This window comes from Cinclus cinclus, chromosome 4 (assembly GCF_963662255.1).
Source record: "Cinclus cinclus chromosome 4, bCinCin1.1, whole genome shotgun sequence".
Classification (NCBI taxonomy): Eukaryota; Metazoa; Chordata; class Aves; order Passeriformes; family Cinclidae; genus Cinclus; species Cinclus cinclus.
Genome location: NC_085049.1, coordinates 47,751,997 through 47,775,960, shown reverse-complemented (window position 1 = coordinate 47,775,960; position 23,964 = coordinate 47,751,997). Strand labels below are relative to the sequence as shown.

At 44.3% G+C, this 23,964-nt stretch overlaps 1 protein-coding gene across 1 annotated transcript; it reads left to right on the top strand.

Moving 5' to 3' along the window:
- The first annotated feature begins 12 nt into the window (after positions 1–12).
- Positions 13–2,489, top strand: BBS10 (Bardet-Biedl syndrome 10). Its single transcript, XM_062492509.1, has 2 exons — positions 13–200; positions 273–2,489. The coding sequence occupies exons 1-2, from the start codon at positions 13–15 to the stop codon at positions 2,044–2,046; spliced, it is 1,962 nt and encodes a 653-aa protein (XP_062348493.1). The 3' UTR covers positions 2,047–2,489.
- The last annotated feature ends 21,475 nt before the right edge of the window (positions 2,490–23,964 follow it).

Below are 23,964 nucleotides of genomic sequence, written 5' to 3'. Positions count from 1 at the left end.
GAGGAAGGGGCGATGGCGGCGGCCAGACCGCAGCAGCCGCGGCTGTGGCAGGAGGCGGCGGCGCTGGCGGGCGCGGTGCGCGGCGCGCTGGGGCCGCGGGGCGGGCGGGCGCTGCTGCTGCGGCCCACGGGCGAAGCGCTGCCGACACGGGACGGGCGGCGGCTGCTGGAGGCGCTGAGCGTGGAGCCGCCCGCGGCCAGGTACCGCGGCGGGCGGAGGGGCCGGGCGAGGCGGGCGGGGGCGGCTCCCTAACGCTGGCCGTGTCTCCGCAGGGTGATGACGGCCCGCGCCTGCAGCCACCGCGCCTTGACGGGGGACGGCGCCAAGAGCTTCGTGGTGCTGCTGGCGGCCGTGCTGGGCGCGCTGCGGGCGGCGGGCGGCGGCGCCGGGCTGCGGCGGGCGCTTCGCGACTTCGAGGTGCAGGTGTTGGAGCGGGCGGCGGCGCGGGGGCTGCGGCGGCACCTGCGGCCGGCGGCGCCCGGGTTGCCGGAGTCGCTTCTGGAGCCGCTGCTGGAGCCCTACCTGGCCGGCCGGCTGGGCCCCGGTGAGCGGCGCTGCCTGGCGCGGCTCTGCGCCGAGATGTGCCGCCGCTGCGCCCCGGCCGCCGCCGCCCGCCCGCAGGTGCTGCGGCTCCTCGGCCGGCGGTTCCCGGAGCTGCACGCCGCCGTGCCCGGCCTGCCCCTGGCGAGCTCCAGGATCCTGCCCGGCATCGTCCTCCTCAGGGACTTCGCTGTCTACTGCCCGACGGCCGGGGAGCTGCGGGCCCTGCTTGTCACCGAGCCCCTGCGGCCCGCCCTGACGGCCTCCGGTGTCGAGTTTGTTGTAGATTCCGAAGGTCAGTATCAGGCTTCCCTCCGCTGGATCACCGAGAGGACAGAAGCCTTAATGAAACACTTGCAGAGTAACAACATTAAGCTGTTACTGTCGAGAGCGAAGCAAGAAGAAGTAGTTATCTACTATGCGAAATTATACGGTGTGTCGCTTGTAGAGTGCTTGTCGTCAGAAGAAATGGCCCTTATCAGTGATATCACCGGTGTCTCACCTTACACACCTTTCAGTGGTAACAAGGACAGAGAAATAACCGAAACTGCAGTGGTAACGTTTTGCCAGCCCTTGCTGCTTGTCTCCAAGAGATGTGTGCACATTGGCTTCACCAGTGTGTGTGCCTTCCAACCCCACTGCCTCATCCTTTGTGGGCCGGTGGATGGTGTTAATGAGCAACATGCTTCTGCTTTACAGGAGGCCTTCACAATGCTGCAGCAGCTGTTTAAAACAGTGGATCAGAGGGAGGAATGGAAAGCAGGAGGTGAAAGCCAGAGCAAAGCCTCAGATATTTGCACTTGGCATGCTTCAGCTATTCAGAAACAACTGGTAATAGAGAATATTTGTAATAGTAACCAGGTTTCTGAATGCCAGTTGAAAGCACTTGGTGATGAAACAGAGAGAAAAATTTTAGACCCTGGTAGAAGTGATCTGCTCGTCCACAATCAAAAGGACCACAGCACTCCTGTGTTGGTGGCACATAACGCTGATACAGGCACTGTGTGTGAGTGCCTGGATGTTGGCAGAGGTCTAGAGAAAACATGTTGTCATATAGTTCCATTTAAACGGGAGAAGAGTTGTGCAGGTATAGCACAGGATTACACCAACTGCTTCATACAAGCAGGATCAGTTTTGCCAGTAGGAGGTTACTTTGAAATCCTGTTACATTATTATATAAAGGACTATGCAAAACAGTGTCAGCAGTCAGAGGTAATCATTGTATCTAACATGGTTGCTGATGCTTTGCTGAGTATTCCCAAGGCCTTGTACCAGACAGCAGAACGAGATGGCTTTACCAAATTCTATCTTGAAACCACTAATTTACTCCGAAAAAATCAGCCACTGCCTGTAAATGATGAAGGCTTAGAGTCAGTGTATTGCAAATACCAGTTAGTCATTTCAGTTCTTCATTGTGTTACAGAGCTTCTCTCCATAGATTTTGTAATTGATATTAGGCGGCCACTCCAAAAAATTGAGGATTGTGACTCAGAAGATGACTCTTGAGGTCGTTAATAAAGAATAATTTTGATTATGTGTTGTTTCCTTATGTCTTCTTGCCAAATGGGCACCCTCAAAAGTCGGTGCTAGAGACTAAAAGATGCTTCTTCTCAGAAGAAAAAGGCTAACTAGCTGAGGCTTTGGGAAATTGGGTTATAAACAACATGAACTTGACATTTTGAGCATGAGGAAGTGTAGCCAGTTTCCACTGCAGAAAATGTGCAGTGCAGTCTCTATCCATGTGCTGAGGATCCTGTGCACATTCAAGCCAAGGGTCAGTTTGCCTCCTTTGGTGGATGGGGTATTTTCACAAGCTTAGATGTGATTTGTTTTCTTGGCATGTTAAAATTTGCCACTATGGCAGAGGCACTGAACTTTCAAGTTACAAACCAAAGGGTGGGTCTTACAGCCTTTATAATTAGCCGGGTTAAATGTTTTTGTTTTTTTTTTAATAAAAGTGTTTTGTATACATTGTGAGTTTGACTATTAAGGGAAAAATGTAACTGTTGTTAGCCTGTTCAGCACTGGGGCAGGCAGCAGTAAACCACTGTTGTGTATCCCAATGAAGAATTTTCTGATAGGAGATGCAGCATTTTTATCTTCATTGAGTTCATTTCAGTTGAACTAGAAGAGTTAATAATTTCATGCTGTGACCCTATGGCAGTTTCTCTGGAAAATTAGTTTATGTGGCATTGCTTAGTACAACTATTGATTTTAAAACTACCATAGGTTGAGTTGAGGTCCTGCTATAAAAGGCTGTGTACTTATGGGAAAAGTTTACCCAGGCACTAATGCTAGTTCTAGTAACACTAGTTCTGTGTGAAAACCCTGGGACAGTTCAGTTTTTGATCATTAGGGATTTTATTCTGGGTTTGGTTTTTGTTTGCATCTGTTCTTCCCCTAATTCTTTTTTCTCCAGAATTTTCACAGTAATATTTGCCCAGTAGCATGTGCATGTGTACCTCCTTTTCTGCTGGGTCCTAAAAACTACAGGTTTGATGGAGGAGGTTTTTGAGTAACTGGACCAGCTGCAGCTGATAATTTTTTTTCTGTGTTTCCCAGTGTTGCATAATACTGAGAGTAATGTTGTTGGTTGGTTGGTTGGTTGTTTTTTTTTTGTTTTTTTTTTTTTTAATCTACCATTAAATAGGATTTGGTGGGGCTGTTTAAAACCATAGGCATAAATCATATTTACCTGCTCTACCTAGGATGATTGCAACTAGAGATCTTTCCCCTCTATTAATTTATGCTTTTCCTTTTTCAGTTTCTTCAGAAGACTCATACTACCAAAGTTCTTTCCTTTTTCAGTTTCTTCAGAAGACTCATACTATCAAAGTTCTTTCAGGTGTTTTGTTGTTGAAGCATTGTTCAGCAATGCTTTGTTTGACTACAACTTTCCATTGACATTTTACATATATTCCTGGTAATATGAAACATGGTATTTTTTTTTCCTGATGAATACACTCTTACAGACATCTGCAGATGAATAACAGTGAAACTCAGGGCTCACTAGAGTGATTTCTTTAATAAAGAACTGAGGACAGTAATTATTTTTGTTAGAATCTTTTGGCAGGTGCGGGGATGGGGGAAAATTAAACGGAGAGGAAAGAAAATCCCATTCTTGTTGCTGCCATGTGCTCTTGGAAGCTGCTTAGAGCACCAGGTCCAGTATGAGCCTAGAGAAATCTCAGCTGTGGAAGGTTTCAGTGCTGTGTGCCCTGTTCTGCCTGGGCAGCATCGGGAGCTCCCACCAGCCCTGGCACTTCTGCAGGTACTTGGGTCTGAATTTTACTGCTGTAATGAACTGATGAAACAGTTTTGCTCTTGCACAGGTTTCTCCAGTACTCTCTTGAAACCACTGACCAACTTGCTGGCCAAAGATGAGTGATTGACTCTGTGGTAGTCTTATCAGCTGGGACACTGAACACGCGAGACCTGGCGGCAGTGGGGGTTCTCTGCAGAAGCAGCTTTTGAATTCCAAATCAAGGTGCTGTCTAAATAAAGAGAGCACTGTATCATTTCACATTACTTTATACCATTTGCACATCTGGTTACTTTGAGATTTACTGCAGTTTCTTTGAAAGGTTAAAAATACTTTGTTACATGAACAGCCTTCTGGTCATTTGATTTAAATTGTGTCATTCTTACTGAGAAGAAGAAAGTCCAGAAATTTTATAATGAATAGAACTCTTTTGCGTGCCAGAGATGCAAAGGAGAATTTAAAAATGACAGTTATGTAAAACTTCTTTCTGACCTGTTTTTGGTGAAACCTCTTGAGTCTGGAGATTCATTGAAGCGGGAACTATATTTCTTTGACTTCTCTGTCCTTTTATATTTTATGAATGATCAGTTTTCCATTTTGAACTACCGTTCCACTATTCTGTCTGCAGAACTGGGAACATGGCAGGCTTTTCTCTTGGAGAGGAATGTCCTTTCCTTCTTTGTCCTGATCTGCAGGAGTGGATGCTTGGTCAGGATTTGGCTGTTTGGTTCCAGTCCTGGAGTCTAAGCTTATTACGAGATGTGCACCAGCTCAAGGGGAAAATTAAAAAAAAGGCATTAACTTGGTCTTTGGAGAGAAGAACAGATTTACTGCTGGATTCAGCTCCTTCTTATCCTTAGGTGTCTTCTCCAGTAATTAGCCTGGATGTGTAAACATGATCTACCTTAGAAAATATTCTGGGTTCACTGCTATCCTATCTACCCTTTAAGAGAAAGGCTACTTGTAGCCCTGAGAAGCAGCTTAGTCTGTCTTCTGGGTTCTGGCTCTGGTGCTATCACTGCCATTTCTGCTCTGCTGATGTTTCTGACCTGCTCTAGCAGTGGCCCTTCATTGCAGAGGTTGTCTGGGCTATTAATGTTCCTTGGTACCTAAGCCTTAGGTATGCAATCGTTCATGGCATCTCACAGCTATCCCAGTTTTTAAAGCCATCTCTAGCTGTAGCTTGCCCTTTGACAGGGGGACAAGCAATCTCTTGACACAGTGACAGGGACCAAAGAGATTACCTGGGACAGCTTGGGACAACATGTTTACTCACTCAAAACCACAGGGACGGGTATGTAGGAGCATTTACTGGGGGTGTGACAGCCTACAGCTTTTTCTTCATACACTGTTTCACAGGGATTATTTCTATTTTGCACCATTATTCTATTCTTTTTATATTTCTAAATACGGGTTGGCTTCCATGCAGAGTGGAAGTCAGGTACACATGGACATGTTTCAACTCAGACCCAGTCTTGAAATACGACATAAAGTTCAGGTATGCTGATGCTAATAGCCCAATGTTAAAAGAAAGCCTTAAAGAAGGTCTTGATGTTTAAATCTCCTTTCTGCAGCTCTTGGCAAACTTAAATTTTGCCCCACATAAAATTAAGAATGTTGTGAAGGCATTCACCCCACCCACAAGGACTTGTAAGTATATTTTAAGCAAGGTAATCCTATTTGTCAGGTAGCAGATTCACATATACAGGCAGGTAGTTTCTCATTTTCCTTAAATTTTGAAAACCCCAGTTTTAATATATGTCTCTAGTAGTGTGCAGTGAGACTGAGTTACAGCTGCCTCCTGAATGCAGTTCTTGACAACAGGAATAATCTATTTACATGACAGGAGCACGCTGGTTTTTATTTGTTGCTTTGTGTGGGAGTGAAGTCTGAACAGAGTTTTGCAGGGGCTGGGACCACACTGAGGCAGCCCCTGTTCCCCAGCTCTCCTGGAGCTGCTGTCCCCACTGCTGACCCCACCAGCTCCTCACTGCTCAGCACCTTCCCTGGCCCTGCTTGATGCTCTCCATGACACCAGCTCCCTGGTTACCAAACAGGTATTGCTTAACTTCTCTAGTGGAAGTTATGCAACCTGAGTGTGGCCTTACATTTTCATCCATGCTTAGCTGACCTTGAGCATTTTTGGCAGCCATACACAGAGCATCATTAAATAGGAACCAGGCACAACAAGGAATATTGTTCTGTTGTGCCACAAATCTGAAGCTGTGGAATCACATTTGCAAGAGGGGATAGGAGAAAGCAAAGTTTTGTTTAGGAACATAACTATAGTGGCATATTTTCCATTTTTCTGTATATTTTATATGCAGAAAAATTATATTGTTTCTGTTGCTCTCTCTAGAAGTCATCTTTCAGAGCCCATGTGAGAAGATGAAGGAAGATTAAATTCTTCACTTACATATATCTTCTGGACTTCACTACCATTGCATTCATCTGTTCTGAATTTCCTTTTTGTTACATGAGAGATCTGCTGTTAGTGCTAGAAACTTCTGTTTTCATTGCTGAATTATTTCTATGCTCGTTTAGTTTAATCTATCCTCTTGCATATTTTTTAAATCAGGTTCTTTTGAATCTCATATTAAGAGAGAGAAACTTTCAATGATCAGTTGCAAAATTCCGTTTGGTTTAATTTTGATCTTTAAATCTAAGAAACTATATGGTTTTGTGACTAGCAAACCCAAATATTAAATAGTTGCTCTAATTACTATAGTGTTTATCCCATTATTGCTATTAAGACTAAACAAGAGAGTAAATGTCTGAAGTTAACACCAGTCACTTTGGAAATGCATTGGCTGTAATTAACACAATTACAGTTTTGCGGTATCACTTTGTGTAAGGTGTCAATTGTATTCTGTTAATGAGACTAGAAATAGAAGTTTAAATCTAGGATTATGCAAATTACTTCTCCCTTAATAGAATATTAAGATAATAATTACTTCCAGGATTAGAATTTAAATGTTTGCATTCCAAAACTAAAAACAATAGCAAAAATGTAATAGATGTAATACATAGTAGCTCCTTCTTTATTATATGATTCAATAAAGGATCAGACTTTGTAAGTGATGCTTACTTCTGTAATAGATCAAGCAGTGCACTCTTTTTAAAAACAGTTCTGGCAAAAAGAAAACAAAATGCTTTTCCATAGGGACGCCATTTGTGCTGGTTCAGCGAACAGCTTGTTTCTCACAAAGTCACCAGCAGATAAAAGAACTGTGTTACACAGAGGCTTTGGTCAAGTGCTGGATTAAGGGCACATCAGTAATGCTCTGTTGTGCATGGCTGTGTCCTAAGCCATCGACAGCAGAAATCACTACAAAAGATAAAATTTCCATTAAAGGTATTTTAAAAAACAGTATTGTTTTACTGAACATATTTTCTAATCTATTCTTATTCTGAGATTCCTGGTAAAACAATCCAGCATGGTGATCTTGCTTTTGATAAGAATCATGACCTACTTTCAGTGGGTGTTTTCATTTTGCAGGCTAAGAATCTGCTTAAATATTACCTTAAAATGGAAATGCAGAGAGGAAATACATAGCAGGGTTTCCTCTGTGTACTTGGGGGAACAGACAGCTCCAGATTAGAGTAATATCCACTGAGATATTAACTTTAGATTTGATACATGTCTGGTATAATGTATAAGGATTATATTTATATGTTAGTGCTTTTAGAACACTGAAGGTGATTGTAGAAACTGCTGGATTATATTCGTACAGCAAATAAACTGCTCAGGAGCTTTTTTCTATAATCAGAAATACTCTGAGACTTTTAATTACTGATGCAGTTCTGAAAAAGTATGGAATAGTCACAAAGTGCTGAAACAATTTAAATCTGTTATCAGTGTTGACTGTACCAGAGATGTTATTGACATGAGTGTTTTTTAATGTCCTAGTGTTAGGAGTATAATCTTGAGGAGCAGTGCCCACAGCAGGGCTGCTGCTGCCATTGCTGTTGGTACTGGAGGTAGCTCTGCCCTTGCAGTCCAGCAGTCACACAAAGACAGGTCCTACGGTGCCAAGATTAGATGTGGTACAGTTCACCTTACCAAAGTGCTTAGGATTGAATTTCAGCAGCTCAGCAAATCTTGCAAGTTGTAGTGTAGGTAAGCAGAGGGGGTTTGGGGGCATTTCCAAACAACCGCTGTTTATAATGCAGCAAGTATCAGAAATTACATTCCCCGTAATCTGAGACATTTTTGTCATCTTGCAGAATTTTTCAGTGAGATATGTTTTAAGCCTTGGCAGTAATTAGCGAGTAGGATCAGGATCATTTTGTTCTAGGACTTCCCTCTGTTAAAAAGTTTGCCACCTGGGCTGTAGTCTAAGTGCTGCAGAAGTTACCAGAGGAGCCGATGTGTAACCATGCAGAAAGCAGGATTTTCTTCCCCTCCTGTGTCATTGCTTTTTCTTTCTGTTTGACTGTAGAGCTAATGAGGCAGAGAAGTATGGTAATGACTCCATGGGTGTGTGGGTGGAGAGAAGGAGGGACAAGAATAAGAGAACACAGGAGATAAGAAGACCCAGTTCAAAAGGAAGAGGGAGGAAAGATGAAGTTTGATTGTTGAACACAACATAGAAAAGGACTGTTGTGTGGAAGGAAGAATTTAGAGTCTCAGATACATGAATGGGGAGAAGCAGCCCCAGCTTCCGCACTTCTCCCTGGATAAGCAGTAGCAAAGGGAAGACATTAAATTCTTTACTCCCCTTGGAAGACTGGTTGCAAACTGGAGTTGCCAAATGGAAAATGATAAAATCCATAAAACTGATTTTCTCCTGTCCTGGTGTAGGGGAGTAGCTATCTTGGAAAGCATTAGAAGCTGTGGAGACAGTCTGTCTACATATGTCAAGGTGTCCTGTTCTGTAAACTTGCAACAGCCTGGGATAAAGATTCACATTTCTGTTCCTGAAGCTCAGTGTATAGGGGTGGGAAAGAAGTTACTGAGTGTGGATTACATTTATTTACATAGCACATCTTGTCCTCACTGTCCTGAGCCTCTGGAATGTGCTTTGATCCTTAGGTCTTTCACAGGTACAGGCTGGTATCAGCAATGCAGAGTTTGGCTCCCCAGCCTCAGTGATGAGGGGCTCGTGCCTTGAGCTTGAGTGGTGCCTTGTGCCTGGGGAACGTGCACAGGTTCGTGTTTAGGGCACCTGGAGAATAACACAGGGCTGTAGGGGGAAGCTGCTGGGTTTACTGCTTTGAAAATAATTGTATGAACTCTTAAGTAATAAATCATCAGCTGATAAATTTGCCGTCTACTAGGCCTTAGATAATTAATCTAAATTTACTTGTGTTAGAGCATAGAAGGCCTGTCTACGGACTCCAAGCTTATTTTTAATAGTGAAATATAGCAGGAGTTCAGTGCTTTTAGCCTCCTTATTGAATTGTAGGGAAAAATAATTTTCTTGTGTAGTTCTCACTTGTCATAAAACTGAACCATTTTAAGAGAAACAGTTCTTGTAAAAATCATAGGTTTCCAGCATCTCCAATACCAATCCAGTATTGGTAGCATCTTGTCTGTTTAATAGCTAGCACTTACGAAAAATGTCTGTCTCCTGCTGAAAACAGCAGGTTTCAGCCTGTGCATATTCAGACCCCAAACCTCTAATCCAAATGTATTCAAGTGATTATAAGCAGAAGATATTGGCTTGACAGAGTACCAGACCAGTAAAATTAATTGCCTAGCACTTTAGAGCAGATGATTGATAGCAGATTTTTTTTAATAATAGTTCACATTGCTTTTCCTGCTGAAAAAAAAATACATGGTTGAATTAAAATGCATGAACAAGATCATCAGTCATTTTCTTGCTATTGTATTTAACATATTTGAGTTTTAACCATTTATTCAGTAGTGTCTCTAGGGCTTTGTAAATATATATATATCTTTAATAAAGATATTATTTCAAAAGCCTTTTACTGATTTGGTAACTGACTTCGGCTCTAGCATTTTAACTGCAGAGATCAAATTATAATAAAAATGTAGGAAATATCTCTGAAACATCTTGGTAATCTGACTCCATGAACCATTGGGGAAACTAGTGGATTTTTTCTTCTGGAGTTTTATAACAGTCTGTGCCTGAGGTTAGGATTGGATCCTGAACTAGCAGCATCTGCAAATGGCATTTAGGATCTCATAAACCATGCAGCTTTTTAACAATTGTACCTTTACATTTTGACATTGCTCAAGCTTTTAAAAAAGTCTGAATTTATATCAAAGTGCAGAGAAATAAATTTCTCATCATTATTCCCCCTGGATTCCTGTTGTCAGAATGAGTGGGTGTTCATGTCAGAAGGTAGAATTAATGCTAGTGCCTTGAAATGCTGCCTCTACAGCTCCTAACGGTGTTGCACTTGTCATCGTGAGCTTTCCAAATGCTCCAGTTTTGAACTTTGAATAAATTTACTCCACTCGTAAAAACACCCACGTGTGTAGGAAGAAATGTGTGCATGCACCTTTCTTTAGTTTCCGTAATGTGACATGTGTTTTCCCTCCATAATTTTCCTCCCTGGCACTGTTTTGATGTGCCATGTGACACTGGCCATTCCTTGTCCTTACTCTTTCCTCAAGGTTGAGAGTTGTCATGTATTGTTAAAATCTTAGATGCCAGAATTTCTCTTGACTTAATACTTATCTGTTCACATTTTTTTAATCATCCTATTCAAAAATTATGTTTGAGAGTAATTGAATGATTCAGTGGAGAACAGTAGATATGAATATTCAATTTAAAGAAAGCCAGTGCTGAGGACTTTTCAAACTTTTCCCAATAACAGGCATTTATTGTAAAAATAACTAACCAACTGTTGGTCTTCTGCAGGAAGAGCTGTTAAATACCATTGAGTGACAATAATCAGCTAGAGGGGGAGGCAAAGTTTAGGACCCCAGGGTTTTATCATTGCTGGCATTGATTTACTGCATAGCCTGGAGTCAGTTAATGCCCACGTGATTAATTTTTCATCGTGAGATATTAATGCGCTTCATATTCACAAAGGTTTCAGACCATGCTTTAAATTGTTGGGAATTCAAGGATAGATGCAAGTGCAATCACTGGCTGTTTGGGGGAAAAAAAAAAAAAGTTATTTGTTATATATCTTCTCATCTTCTCAGTCTCTCAATTTTCTTTTTATAGAGTGAGGAAAACTGTTTGTTCCAGGACTGTGGATATTGCATATTGTATTCCTTTACCCATGACTGCTGTAGGAAAATGAGTTGCTAATGAGGAAGCAGGCACCATTTCCTAAGTTCCTTTCCCTTCTAATAAAAAAACCCAGTTCCCTCAGATGCTAAGGATTTCTGCATACAGTACAGAGAAATGTTTAAAATGCAATGTTTTCAATGGTTTTAATGAGTTCTTCCCTTTCCTGTACTGCAGCTCCATATTTTTTTTTCTGTTTTTCTCTGAGCCATTGCTTGTGATTTGGACTCCAAGCAGCATGGAGCAAGTGAAAACCTGATTCTGTGTTTCTGTGAAAATCAGAATATGTGTTGTGTAGACCAGCCAGGACAGGTAGCAGTGACTTCCAGAAGGTGCAAAGGAAACCCTGGTATCCCTGGCTGAGCCAGCCTTCAAGGGCAAGCTTCCTCCCTTCTGGAGCTGGCATGTGTGATGTCCAGGTGAATGATACGACCTTCTCCATAGTCAGCCAGCCAGGAGTATTTCCATACTGCCTGGCACCAGCTCTGTCTCCTAGAAGCAGTGGAGGAAAGGCATATGGAAAATCACTGCCTGGGAAACTCTCTCTTCTCCCGTTGCAGCCAGATCTTTCATTTATTTGTTCCTTAATCCAAGTCCAGGTCTAACCTTTTAGAGAACAACAAATTGTTGCACAGTGTGCCATTTGGTTTGCTAGGAGCCTGGGTTAAGTGTGCCGCAGACTACCTGTGTAACACTGGGTGATTTCATTAGGATGAAACGTGGAGATGGAGACTATTTAGTGGGTTGTACTTGTCATATAATTCAATATTTGCTTCTGTTAATCACCAGCACAATAAAAATGTCTTGCCATTCTCTTTTGACTACTGAACTTTAAGAGTCTTCATGAAGTAGTCTTCACTTTGGAAGACTTACTACTGCCATTAAAATAATGAGTCCAATGCCTACATATTTATCATTTACCTATGGAATTTTGCTTCTTTCTCCGTAGATACTGGAGATCACATTTTTAAAATAATATTAGAAACTTGTAACTAATAAGTTATAATTTCTAACTTTACACTGATAACAGCTCCAACACAAATCTCTAGGTCAAAATCAGGTACTTATCTCGGATCCTAATCCACATTCGGTCCTTCAGTCCTAATCTACAAAAGAGAAGTAATTTTGCTCAGATTTTTTCCAATGGACCAAAAGCAACATTTTTGGGTGTTATGAGAGATGATTTGGGTTGCTTTGGAGTCTGCTGTGTAATACTTAATTCATAGAATGCAATTTCTATAGCAATTCTTGTACTCTGAATGAGTATTAGATATTTATTCATAGAATTACATGTTAGTTGTAGCAAGGTTGTTATGATGTTCTGACTTTGAACTTAAACTTCCACAGGTACCTTGACAGAACATCCTAGCAGCAAAGACAAGGACAGAGAGGCATGATTGTTGTTAAAAAGCTGATTAATTATCCTCAAGGTTAAATGGGAAAGTCAGAGAGAACTGAATCATATGCCATTAGCAACTGAAACCCGAATTTTATGTTAAAAAAAAAGAAGGTTGATGCCTATTGTTGCTCATAAAACAAGCAACAGATTTTGATTAAAATCTGACTGCTGCTGCAAAGGAGATTGACTGGTGAAGCCCAATCCCACCAGTGCACGGGTGACATTAAATGACAGAGTACTGATGGAACTGGGAAAGGAGGGGGATGTTTTTTCGGCTCTGCTGTGCCACAGTGGGGCAGACTGGTTTAATGCCCTGGGCTATGGAAAGCTGCCTTGCTTTACTGCTGCTGAAAGAAGTCACTTGCAGTGATTTGCCCCAATGTATAAAAATCAAATCTCCAAGTGCAAGTGGGAAAAATATCCAGAGTGTACAGTCTTGGAGCTTGAACTCTCCTTTGCATTTGGTGAAATGAAGACCTCTTTTGTTACATACTCTACAGAGCCTGGGTTCTCACAGGATGGCAACTTGAAGGTTTTAGGTTTTAAGGCAAGAGACATTTGGGAAGGGCTGATGCTGAACTCTGGAGAGCTGATGGAATGCTTGCATGGACTCCTTAAATTTGAATTCAGATTGCAAGTGCTGTGAAATGGGAATGGGAGTCAGGGATTGGATGGAGGGGGCCTATTTGCATTTGTCTCCTGTTTTGTTGAGAGCATCCTGCATGTTTATCAAGCAGAGGATATCTGCTGTCTGCAAGGCAATGATTCTCAGTTCCTGCTGAGGTGCCAGAACTGCAGGAGACAGAACTGGCCATCTTCCAGAGGCGAGCTAACATTCCCTGTGATGCGGCAGCCTCCCATGCTGAGGTTGGCTGTCTCTCTCTGACTGCTGTGTGTGGCACTAGAAAACCTTCCAGAGAAGAGAATTTTTTAAAAAGAAACACTTTGTATCAGTAATGAGAACAGATGTTGGCCTCAGATGCCACATCTGCTTCAGGTATCCTGGATACTCTTCAGAGCTGTATTCACAAGCACTTTAGGTACTTTTATTCTAAATGAACCTGGATCCCCTCTATCATTTTGACCCAGATGAAGGGAAGCCTCTTTCTATTTTCCTAGAGGCCTTCCTCCTATCCCAGACACTGCCTGTGAAAACAGGTAAAGGCTGTATGTACTCCCTCCATTGTTGGTCAGTTTGAAATGTCACCAAATGATGATGGAGAAATCAGGAATCCCAAGAAGCTTTGCAAACATTTGCTTGGTAAGTGTGACCCAACAAGTTAAAAGACTGGAGAGCCTCTTGGGCTGATCTGGTAGTCCTGCTGTTATCTTACAGTGCCCTTCCTTCCATCCCCTTCTTTCTTTCCTGTTAATGTATTTTTATAAACTGTATGCAGCTGAAGCATTTTGTCTCCTCCAGGCTGCTTCTTCCTACTGGTTCCTTCATTTCTTTGAAGTTAAGAGGAAAACCAGCTCCACAATATGGAATAACATAGTATTTTTGGTGATGAATGTGGCTTGGGTCTTCAGCTTTTTTAATGCCTGCCTGTCTCTAGAGTTGAGATGTGAAGGTGTGTGCCTCCTGGAATTGTCTTAGGTGACCTGGGTCAGAGAGAGCTGTGAGCTCTCCCCATTTCTCATTACAAGTTTTGGATATAAGAGATAAGCAGACAGCAGGGCTTGGTGTTTCATAGCTGTTGAGGCAGGCTGCCTTTCAGTTCACATTTGCTCTGTGTAGGACAGAGTGGCACAGCTCTGTCTGCAGCTGATATCACTGGTGGGATGGGATGGGATGGGATGGGATGGGATGGGATGGGATGGGATGGGATGGGATGGGATGGGATGGGATGGGATGGGATGGGATGGGATGGGATGGGATGGGATGGGATGGGATGAAGAAGAGCACATCGTGTGGTCAGAAATCTGCCCAATGCCACTAGTAAATATAAACCAGGAAAGGCTCACCTTCCTGACAGCTGCATGGCAGGTGACTGCACATGAATGCATACTGCTAAAATTCATAACTGTGTATAAGTAAATGGTGTTCTTCATTCATTTTGTCCACTTTTCTACTTGGTTCATGTACAGCATTCACTTAGTGTTTTTTACTAAGTGGTGGTCTCAGTGCAATTGGCAGTCACAACAAACAGCAGAGGAGAAAGTTCCTTCCACAGGAAAGACACATTAAAAATAACATCACCCCTGGAGGAGGCAGTAGTTGACACTGGAACTTTTCAACTCTCTTCATTTGCTAATGTTGTAAAAGATGGCAGCTATTTAAATTGGTGACAGCCCTCTAAATACATCATGGGTTTTGGTTTGTTTTTTTCTTAAATAAGTAATCCATCAGAATGGCAAAATACCTTTGGAAAGAAGAGCATTGTGATATTAAGTTAATCTAGAAGTTACAGAGAAAAACACAGCCTGACTGTTAATTGCTTTACTTCAATGTCTTTTGCTGATATTGAGAATTTAGAAGAGCTCAATAGTGCTTTCAATTACTTGGTTGTTAATCCAAAAAATGACAGTGGAGTTGGTCCAGATTTACATACAGACAAATGAGATTTTAAGAAATGTCTGTATAGTTTCCTTTCAGGCTTTAGATATAATTATCTTAATTAGCCTCTCAATTCAAGGGTCTAATTTCCACCATGGTTAATGAAGAACACTTACACTTAGTGGCTGAATTATCTGACTTGAATTATCATTTTTAGAGAATATTCTATAGACTCCTAATGAGAAAAAAGCCTCAGAGTTCTCCAGCTTTATTTTTCCAAATATAAAGACTAAATATAGCATGTGGTCCCCAGAAAATGTGAGTGACAGGGATTAGTAATTCATGAACAACATGGCCCATTTACAGTCCTACCAGCACAGAATTCACCGTGGCATGGAGAATATCAAACAAAACAACTCAGTTGAGTTCCAGGCATTTAAAACAATGAGGAATAAAGGTTTAATTCAGACTAAAACCCCCAAAGCTCCCTGGATTTAGTTAACACTAATGAAAACATTGAATAATAGCTAAGAAATAAGATGAAACCCAAATTTTATACTGCTGAAAATAATTAATTAATCTCAAAAGTATTAAAAATTGTTGTTGAAAATGAAGCTGTGTTCTGTCACAAGGCTTTGTACTTTTCAAAAGTCCCACCAAAACCCACTGATTGTGTTTGTCAGTGTTTTAAATCCCTGCCCTTCCAAGAGGTGATATGTTGTGACTATGAGCAATCCGTCAAAGCGTTTCTTAGCAGTTGAACATTTTTGCATGGTTTTCTTTTAAAATCAATCTCAGGACTGGGCTGCAGGGGACTCCAGTTCCTCAGGACTCATTTGGAAAGGGAGCATTTTAGACTCAAAGCCCTGGGCAGGTGTGGAAAGCAGAGCAGAGCAGTGCTCCCAGGCAGGCTGGCTGAGTTCCCTGTTACTGGCAGAGGAAGGTGCATTGTGTGGCAGCTGCTTCAGGGGCTCCAGGCCACTGAGGTCAGTGATGGCAGCAGGTCTGGGCAAGGATGGCAGAGCACGTTCCAAACCCCTGTGAAGGGACACCAGGCAAATGCCACTGTGGCACGTGGCACTTGAGTGTTGCAACTGCCTTCACATCTTGCTGTCTGCACAGTACTCCTGCAGTGCCAGCAAAGGAGCAGCAAGCCTTGAATGTCCATAAATTATTGGGTAAGCTATGGGAAATCAAATAACCTTTAAATGACTGGCATATCGCCAGTTTTTGAGACTCATACTGCAGGCATGTTTTGTTGTGTTGCCATGAAGTAACATGGCATCTTGAGCAGGAATTGCTGTCCTTCTCAACAGAGGTAATGTGAATTACCCAACCAAAGCTCTCCTACTCACCACCTTTAAGTATTGCATATTGTGTCTTCAGAACTGGTCCTTTACACTTTGGTTTGTTCTCCCCAGCTGATTCCTTTGAGACAACCTGCTATTTATGCCTGTCCAGTCATGCTTCTGGAAAAGGAGAAGTTGATCCAGCTGTACCTCCAGTGGCTGTAGATAGGAGGAGTTCATGTGTTTGCTGCCTTCTTTCCCCTTGCAGTAGTAGCCCAAGTCCTTGCAGCTTTGAGTTTCATTTTGTACCTCTGCTTTGCTTCAGGGATAAATCACCCACAGCAGGCATTTGCTGCCTACTACACTACAAAGCATCAGGCATTATCTGTAAGCACTGCACACAGTTTTGCTGCAGTTCAGTAAACAATGTACATGGCTGCTGTGCTCCAAGTGAGTCAGAGACCTAGAAATGAGCTGTTACTGAGCAGCAGGGTAAAAACCAGGCCTTTCTTTACCCGGTCCAAGCATACAAAGCGAGTTATTGCTGTAAATATTTCTCTGTGGCTATTTTTCACTGCAAAAAGAGGCACTTTCCTGATGTCTGTTAGAGATGCAAACCACAAACATATGAAAATATATTTGATTGTTTATTGTATCTTTTTAATCTGCCAGCTCCTGTGATGCTAGTAAGAATGAAAAGGGCACCTTTCCCGTATGTGGTTTTGTCCTTGGTGTACTCAGGACAGCAGCTTTAACTTTGGAAAGCTAAAGCCATGTTTTCACATTTCTTTTTTTAACTTGTTAGGAAAAAAATCTTTACAATACTTGTACACTAATCTGCTAATAATCCCACATCCGTAAATGCACTGAGTGAAGTGGTGCAGGATGGAAACCTCACCTGGGCTCAGCTGCCATCAGGAGCTGGCCCTGAAGGAGGAGTTAGGCTGGCAACCTGGCTCCTGCCAAACACTGACCTTGCTTTCCCTGTGCTTCACCTTCTGGGCTGGTGAGAAAGCAGCTGGTGTGATGGGCATTTGGCTTGTTGCTGTGCCACAGCAACCCTTGGCATTAGAAAAGCACAAGGATAGGGTTGCTGCTGAAATCTCCAGCCTTTCCTCTAGTAAAGCCATGGATTAAGCAGCAGGAGCCTTCTCAGGTATGTGTGAATGATGGAAAGTGGATTCCAGCTTATTTTTGATGGCTGACAACCGATGCCTTGCTGTGCCTCACCCTCCGACCCCGTTCTCAGTCTTCTGGCTACCCTTGACCAGCCTAGCCATTTTTTCTTAATTTTTTTTTCCCATCTGGTTTTAATTTAATCCTTTTCTCAACAAATAAACAAAACCTTCCTGTAAAATTTTCTCTGCATGAATGAATCATTGTCATGGTTTTTCTCCCTTGCCTTTAATAAATGTTATAGGGTGAATATTAAATAAATAGAAAATTAAGAAAACAAAGTAAAAGAAGTCAATCTCTCTGTCAGTTTTCTCCTGACTGTAAGACAACAGCAGGAATCCGGGACTATCAGCCATGTGTGGCCTGCAAACAAAAATCTTCCTGAAAAGTGGGAGCAGCCTTCTCATGGCTCTCCTGGGGAGAGGCAGCACACTTACCAGATACAAAGACTGCAGTCAGTAGCTGCTGGCACAGATGCTGCCAGGGAATCATGCACAGTTGAGCAGTAAGGCAAACTGCAGGAAGACTCAGCCTATAATTAGGTAATTCCTGCCTGAGCAATTGGCATCAAGCAAGTGAGAAATCAGCTGTGAAAGAGAGGAGCTGACTGGCTTAAAAGAGAGGCAGATTAACTGGCTTTATTCTGGGGGAGATGGTTGGGTATTTTTGGCTTTTTTTATTTTCCTCTTAGCTACTTTTGGGGTATTTTCCCTTTCCCTTTATTCTGCCTTGTGCACCTACAACTCTTCCTCTCTCCTTCCCTCGCCCATCCCTGAGATGACAAGCAGATATTATACATTATTATACATATATTATTGTACACATCAGCTCATCTATTGCATCAATTTTTTTTCCTCCCATGAAATAATCTGGAATAAAACTTTGGGGAACTGGCCCCAGGTGAGTGCATGTGCAAAGTCCAGGCAAGTGTGGTCCCAGGAGAGAACACCTCCTCTACCTCAGATGGGGTAAATCCATTCAGTTAGAGCTTGTCTGCTGGCACATTCTGGTTGTGATAAACTCAGGGCAACTGTACATTACTCAGACAGTGCTTACCTCCACATTTGCAAAGGCTGCTGTGCCACAAGTACTACAGGCTGGTCAGGGCCAGGTGCCCAGTGCTTGGAACAGGCTTCCTGCTCACTGGTGTCTCCTCCTGAGGTGTCTCCACACTTTTCCTGGCCCAAAGCCACAGCTTTGGTCTCAAAAGTAGGGATGCAGGTGCAGGTGGGTGGCCTCCCACAACCTTCCTGCATCTCTTGCACCAGGTCTTCACAGGAAGGCTGCTGCAGCTACTGGGAAACCTGCTTCAGCTGGGTTTGAGTAAATCTCATCACTTACCCCTGGGAAAGACAACTATAAGGAAGGTCTCCTACAGCAGTCTTTTGCAGGAAATTTTTGTCTTCTGTGTGCCTGGGTACAGAGCTGTCCTACCCTGTACTTGTGTTAGTTTTAACACCTGTACTTATCTGCACATAACAAAAGTATCTGTTCCTCGAGAGTTTCTGAAGAACACGTGAATTCACTGAAATGTGAATTTGTGGGGTTGCTTTGATGTACTATGCAGAGCTCCTTTCCCCTGCTAATTCAGGCCACAGTGGTGGCACAAGCATTAGTGCTCAGGCAAAACTTGCTGCAGAGTTCTTGTGCACCTGATCCCAATGAGCTCCTGGTTGGTTCAATTCCCCTGGGACTGACCTGAAGGCTGCATTGTTTCAGGCAGGCTCTAGGAGACCTCTGCCTGCCAGTCCTGCCTGCATGGTGCCCACGCAGGGCTCTGGGGTGTCCGGTCACACAGCTGAACATCCAGCTGTGTTCCCCTTCCAGAAGGGGAAGGAGATTCATCTGGAAGCACTCAAGGGCAGGCTGGATGAGCCTCCTGGTCTTGTGGAAGACGTTCTTGCTCATGGCAGTGGCATTGCACCGCATGATCTTTAAGGTCCCTTCCAGCTCGAACCATGAGATGATTCTGTGAGTGAGCACTGCTGTTTCTGCTGTTCCCTCAGCTTTGCTGAAGAGCTGGCTGCCTGGGAGCTGCGGGCCTGGCAGAGGGGCAGGACACGCTGTGCTCCGGCAGGCAGCCAGTGCCACTCCTGCCAGCTCGGGCTTACTCATGGGCAGCACAGTCATCCTGGGACACCGAGGCAGCCCACGGGGGGGTCAGCAGTCATGATTTGAGTGGGCACTGCTAAATTAGCCACAGAAATCATATGCTTCGGCCATGGGGCACAAAATGCACGTCCCCAGGGATGCTGTACCCAGCCTCAGATGTGTTTGCCCAAGGTGATGGAATGGGACCTTATGGGGGTGCAGCTCTCCCTGTTTCTGCACCTCTGGGGCACCGTGTTTGCACAGGAAAGGCTTGGCACCCACCAGGGTCTGACGAGTCCCGTGCAAGCAGTGTGTGTGCACAAAGCCTCCCGTGCTTCTGGGCACAAGGATCTCTGCTCACCCTGTGCCACGCACAGGAAAAGTGCACGTGTGCACCTGTGTGCAGACGTGTGCACAGATACAGCTATGTATATGTAGGCTTGTGTGTAACAGCAGCTAAACTGGCTGTGCAGGTCAATGCCCTCAGTCTCAATGAACAGAGTCAGGTCTGGGGAGAGGACTGGTACCTGGTGGGCAGAGGTAGGAATGCAAAGATGGATGGTCAGCACAGGAAAATGTTCAAGGGCCTGTGCAGGCATCTGGAGACTTGTGCTAGGCTAATGACTCGTTAAGGATTGTAAACAAGCAACAAGAGTGCCCTGGTGTTGTGAGGAGTGCTTCACAGCCATTGGAATACTGTTAATCTCTCATTTCCCATTGCTGGTCCGTTGGAGACTAGAAACTGGCAATGGGAGAGTGATTTCAGAGGTCAGGTCTGCTGTGTGGGAGTTTTTCACCTTGCGTCTTCTGTAGGTGAGGACACACAGGTGACCAAAGGGGATTTGGCTCACAGACTCCTTAATTCACTTTCAGCTTAGTGGCTGCTCCATGGCTGTTGTGAAGCTCCAGCAAAACCTTAGCACGGCTGACTCCAGCTTGGTAAGCAGGAGTTCCACAGCGGCTTTGACTCTAACCGAGAGGTATCAACCAGTCCCTGAGAAACTGCCCCGAGGGATACAGATGGAATGTCTAAATGGGAGTACTTGGCAGCTCATCCATTGCTTGGGAGGCTGGTCTAGAAGAAGTAACACCTAACACCAAATCTCTGCCTCGTGTTGTGGAATTGTGTCTGTGCTGGCCTGAGAGCAGTCTCCTCTGAACTCCTCTGAGCAAGGGCTCGTGGTCCTTGACAGCCAAGATCAATGACCTAGCCTGGCTTCAGAGGCTGCATAAACAACAAAATCACAGCTGAGCAGAAGCAGCCCATCTGTCCTGAGCCCCAGCTGACTCTTCTTGCTTTGTTTTGAAATGATGTCCTCCCAGTGGTGTTTGCCATTGCCAATTTTTCTTTGTTTCTTTCTCTCCCTTTATCTCTAAAGAATTACTCTCATGCTATTGCTGCTGCCCAAATGCTTAAAAATCATTTTGAACACCCTTGCTATTTGCTGGAAAGAAGAGCCCTCAGGACATCAGTTTGCCTTCAGCCCCAAACATATCAACCAAAGGCTGATACACGAGGCCCCCACTGTCAAGATATGTGTGTCCTTCAGAATCTGAAAACGGGAATGTCACACCTGTCTTGTTATGCCTTTTGGGCTTTCAGGAGGAATATGGATCTTCTGCTTCAGGTGGTTTATTCTTTGGCATCATAGTCTGTGGGGTGCTCTGATGGTGTTGATGCAGCATGAGACCCTACAGGGATGTCTGCCTCTATCTCACCTCTGCTGCTGTTCCCTGTCTGTGTGTCCTTGGCTGCTCTGAGTCCTCGCCATCAGGGAGGGCAATCACCTCCTGCAGCATTCAGCCCCTTGACCCGGAGTGCCGTCTCCAGGGGCTCATGATGTTGTGGCTGGCATGGCTCACAGCTGCTTGCCCAGGGCCAGGGGGCTTCAGGTCCACCCCAGACACCATGTAGCACCATCCACAGCAGAAGGCAGCGGCCACAGGTACTGTCTGTCATGGCCTTGGAGAGGTGAGTCACCCACAGTGATTTCTCATTTTACCCTTCTGAAGCTCAGTACATACTAAATTTAAAGCTATCTGGAGGTCAGGTTCCTTCAGGACATCTCCTGGCTGGGATTGGAGGTTACTGAGGCTGCTGCATCTCCTGACTGACTGCCCAAGTGCTGATGGTTTTAGTGCTGCTCTCAGGACCTCTGGAGTAGAGTCATCCTGCAGTATGGATTACCTGGCACATGCCAGCCCCAAGGATATGGCCTTCATTATGCAGAGAGGCAATTTGCCCAAGGAGAGGAAAGCAGGCTAAGCCATGTCTACCGGCACGCTCCCTGCCAGACTCTCTGCTCCTGGGAAGATGAGGTGCTGGTGTCTGATCCAGTGCAAGAAAAGCAAAAGCCAACCCAACAAGTCTGCCTAATCCACCTCCAAAAATATCCCCTGGCTGTAAGAGGAAAGGCCCTTGGAGTTGCTGGTTGCCTGTTTTGCTTTAGCACATGGAAGGAAAAAACACAGACCATGAGGAGAGGAGTGTGGGGGCATGTGGGGTTGTTTCTGGGCTCCCCACTCAGGCAAGTTTGAAGGGTGAGCAGCCCTAAGGTGAAAGCAAAGCTGTGGTTTCACTTGGGTTTCACTGCAGGGTGGTTTGCCAAGGCTACCCACTCTCCCTGCCAGCTCTTGTCCTTGTCCTTGGAGCATGTCTCCTCCAGGATTGCTTATACTGGCCTTTCCCTGTCAGGTTGGAAAAAAAGACAAATTCCACTCTTTCTGCCTAGCAGACCTCTGCAGTTTCCTTGTCTTTATTTGGATTCAGAACTGAAGCAGACATCATGCATTAAAAGAAGTAACCAAATGAGTTTCTAGAATTCAGAATACTTGGGGAGGAGTGGCATCAATTTGCAAAATTTTGATAAAATATCAGTCCTAAGACTGAATGATGCTACATGTGACCACAGGTGAAAGGAAACTGCTTATGTGTGGATGTGAAAATTGAGCACACTAAAGGAGCTGCCTTGCTGCCCATGTCCCCCCCTGTTCAGCCAGGACACAGAGAGAGGGAAGGGAGCTCAGGGATGACTGGTCATTGCAGCCACTGCCTCCAAAAAGCAATCTGAATATAAGAGCAAGTGAACTCTTTCCCTGGTTTTACCCTCTTTTGATATTTTTGCAAAACTGAAAGAAGTCAGGAACAACAGCAGTCTTAGTCTGGTGAGCTATTTAATCCTTGTTCAAGGAAATAAGCATTTTCAGCCATGGCTGCTCCACAGTATATCAGCAGTGCCAGCAGGGACCTGAAACCATTCTGCCCTCTCTTTTGGGCAGAAGGAGAAATTACTCATGCCTCAGTACTCAGAGCCCAGCTGCAGTGCCCAGGCTCTCAGGGACCCCAAAAGTGCAAAGTAGGACACTTTCCCATCCCTCATGTCCCCAGCACCCAGCTGCTTCTGCTGGTGGCCCCTCTCCCTGGGGCAGCGACCAGCCACCTGCCTCCCAGGGGCCTTGGGATGAGGAGCACCTGGCCAAGGACACCCCAGCCTGTGCTCACCAGAGTCCAATTTGACCTGCACAGCCCAAAGCAGGATAGCCCTGGGATGGATAAAACGCAGCTCCCTGAATACCTTGTCCTCTGCACTTAAACCAGGCTGGGTACTGAAGGCTCTCCCAGCCCAACAGTGCAATTCTCACGCCTGGGACTTGACTGTTGTTGTTTGATGCTGGTCAGATGCCAGGCACTCATGAAAGCTTCTTGCTCACTCCCCTCTGCAGCTGGACAGAGGAGAGAAAGTTTAATGAAGGGTTCATGAGTTGAGATAAGGACAGGGAGAAAGATCACTCATTAAATAACATCAAAGGTAAAACAGGCTCAACTTAGAGATATTAGCTGGTGTGGCCGGCTGGTGGGGACAAAGATGGCTGGCTGGTTGTGTGTTTCTCAAAGCACATGACTAATTACATACATACATAAATACATACAGTGCTTCCTTGCTCTGGACTTTGTCTATATATGCTGGAAGGCATTTGAAGACAATTAGCTGACCAGGTGGCTCAGTGTCCTCAGTGTGTCTGACTATGTAAAATACTGCTTTGCACAATAGGGAGGTCTCTCCTGCTTGGGAGTTCTGAGTCTGCACCCACCAGAGGATGTGGGAAGGCTCTCCTGAGACTCCTGAATGCAGGGACAAAGCACTCTGCAGTCTTTATGCTCACCAAAAGTGTTAGAGCAAAGTGAACCCTTGGCATCAGGGTTTGTCAGGAGAGCTCATAGCTTTTATTAGACTATCAGACAGTCAGACAGGAGAAAAGAGCTGTCAAATTTCGGGGCATTTGGGTGTCTCCATTTGTTTTTTAATGTATGGTTTGGTCTAAAAGACATGACTCCTCCTTGCAAATCTTGCTTTCCTTCGACCTTAGACCATGGCAGTGGCAACAGCCTTCTTGGCATTGTCCTTCACAGAAATATAGTAGTGAACAAAAAATGGTGGGCACCAACAAGTGCTCCAGAGAGGACAAATGAGAGGAGGGGACACACCATTAAAAAAATA

Coding starts and splice junctions, on each gene's coding strand:
- BBS10 (XM_062492509.1), top strand. CDS start 13: ATGGCGGCGGCCAGACCGCAGCAGCCGCGGCTGTGGCAGGAGGCGGCG. Junction 201..272: donor GTGGAGCCGCCCGCGGCCAG/GTACCGCGGCGG, acceptor GTGTCTCCGCAG/GGTGATGACGGCCCGCGCCT.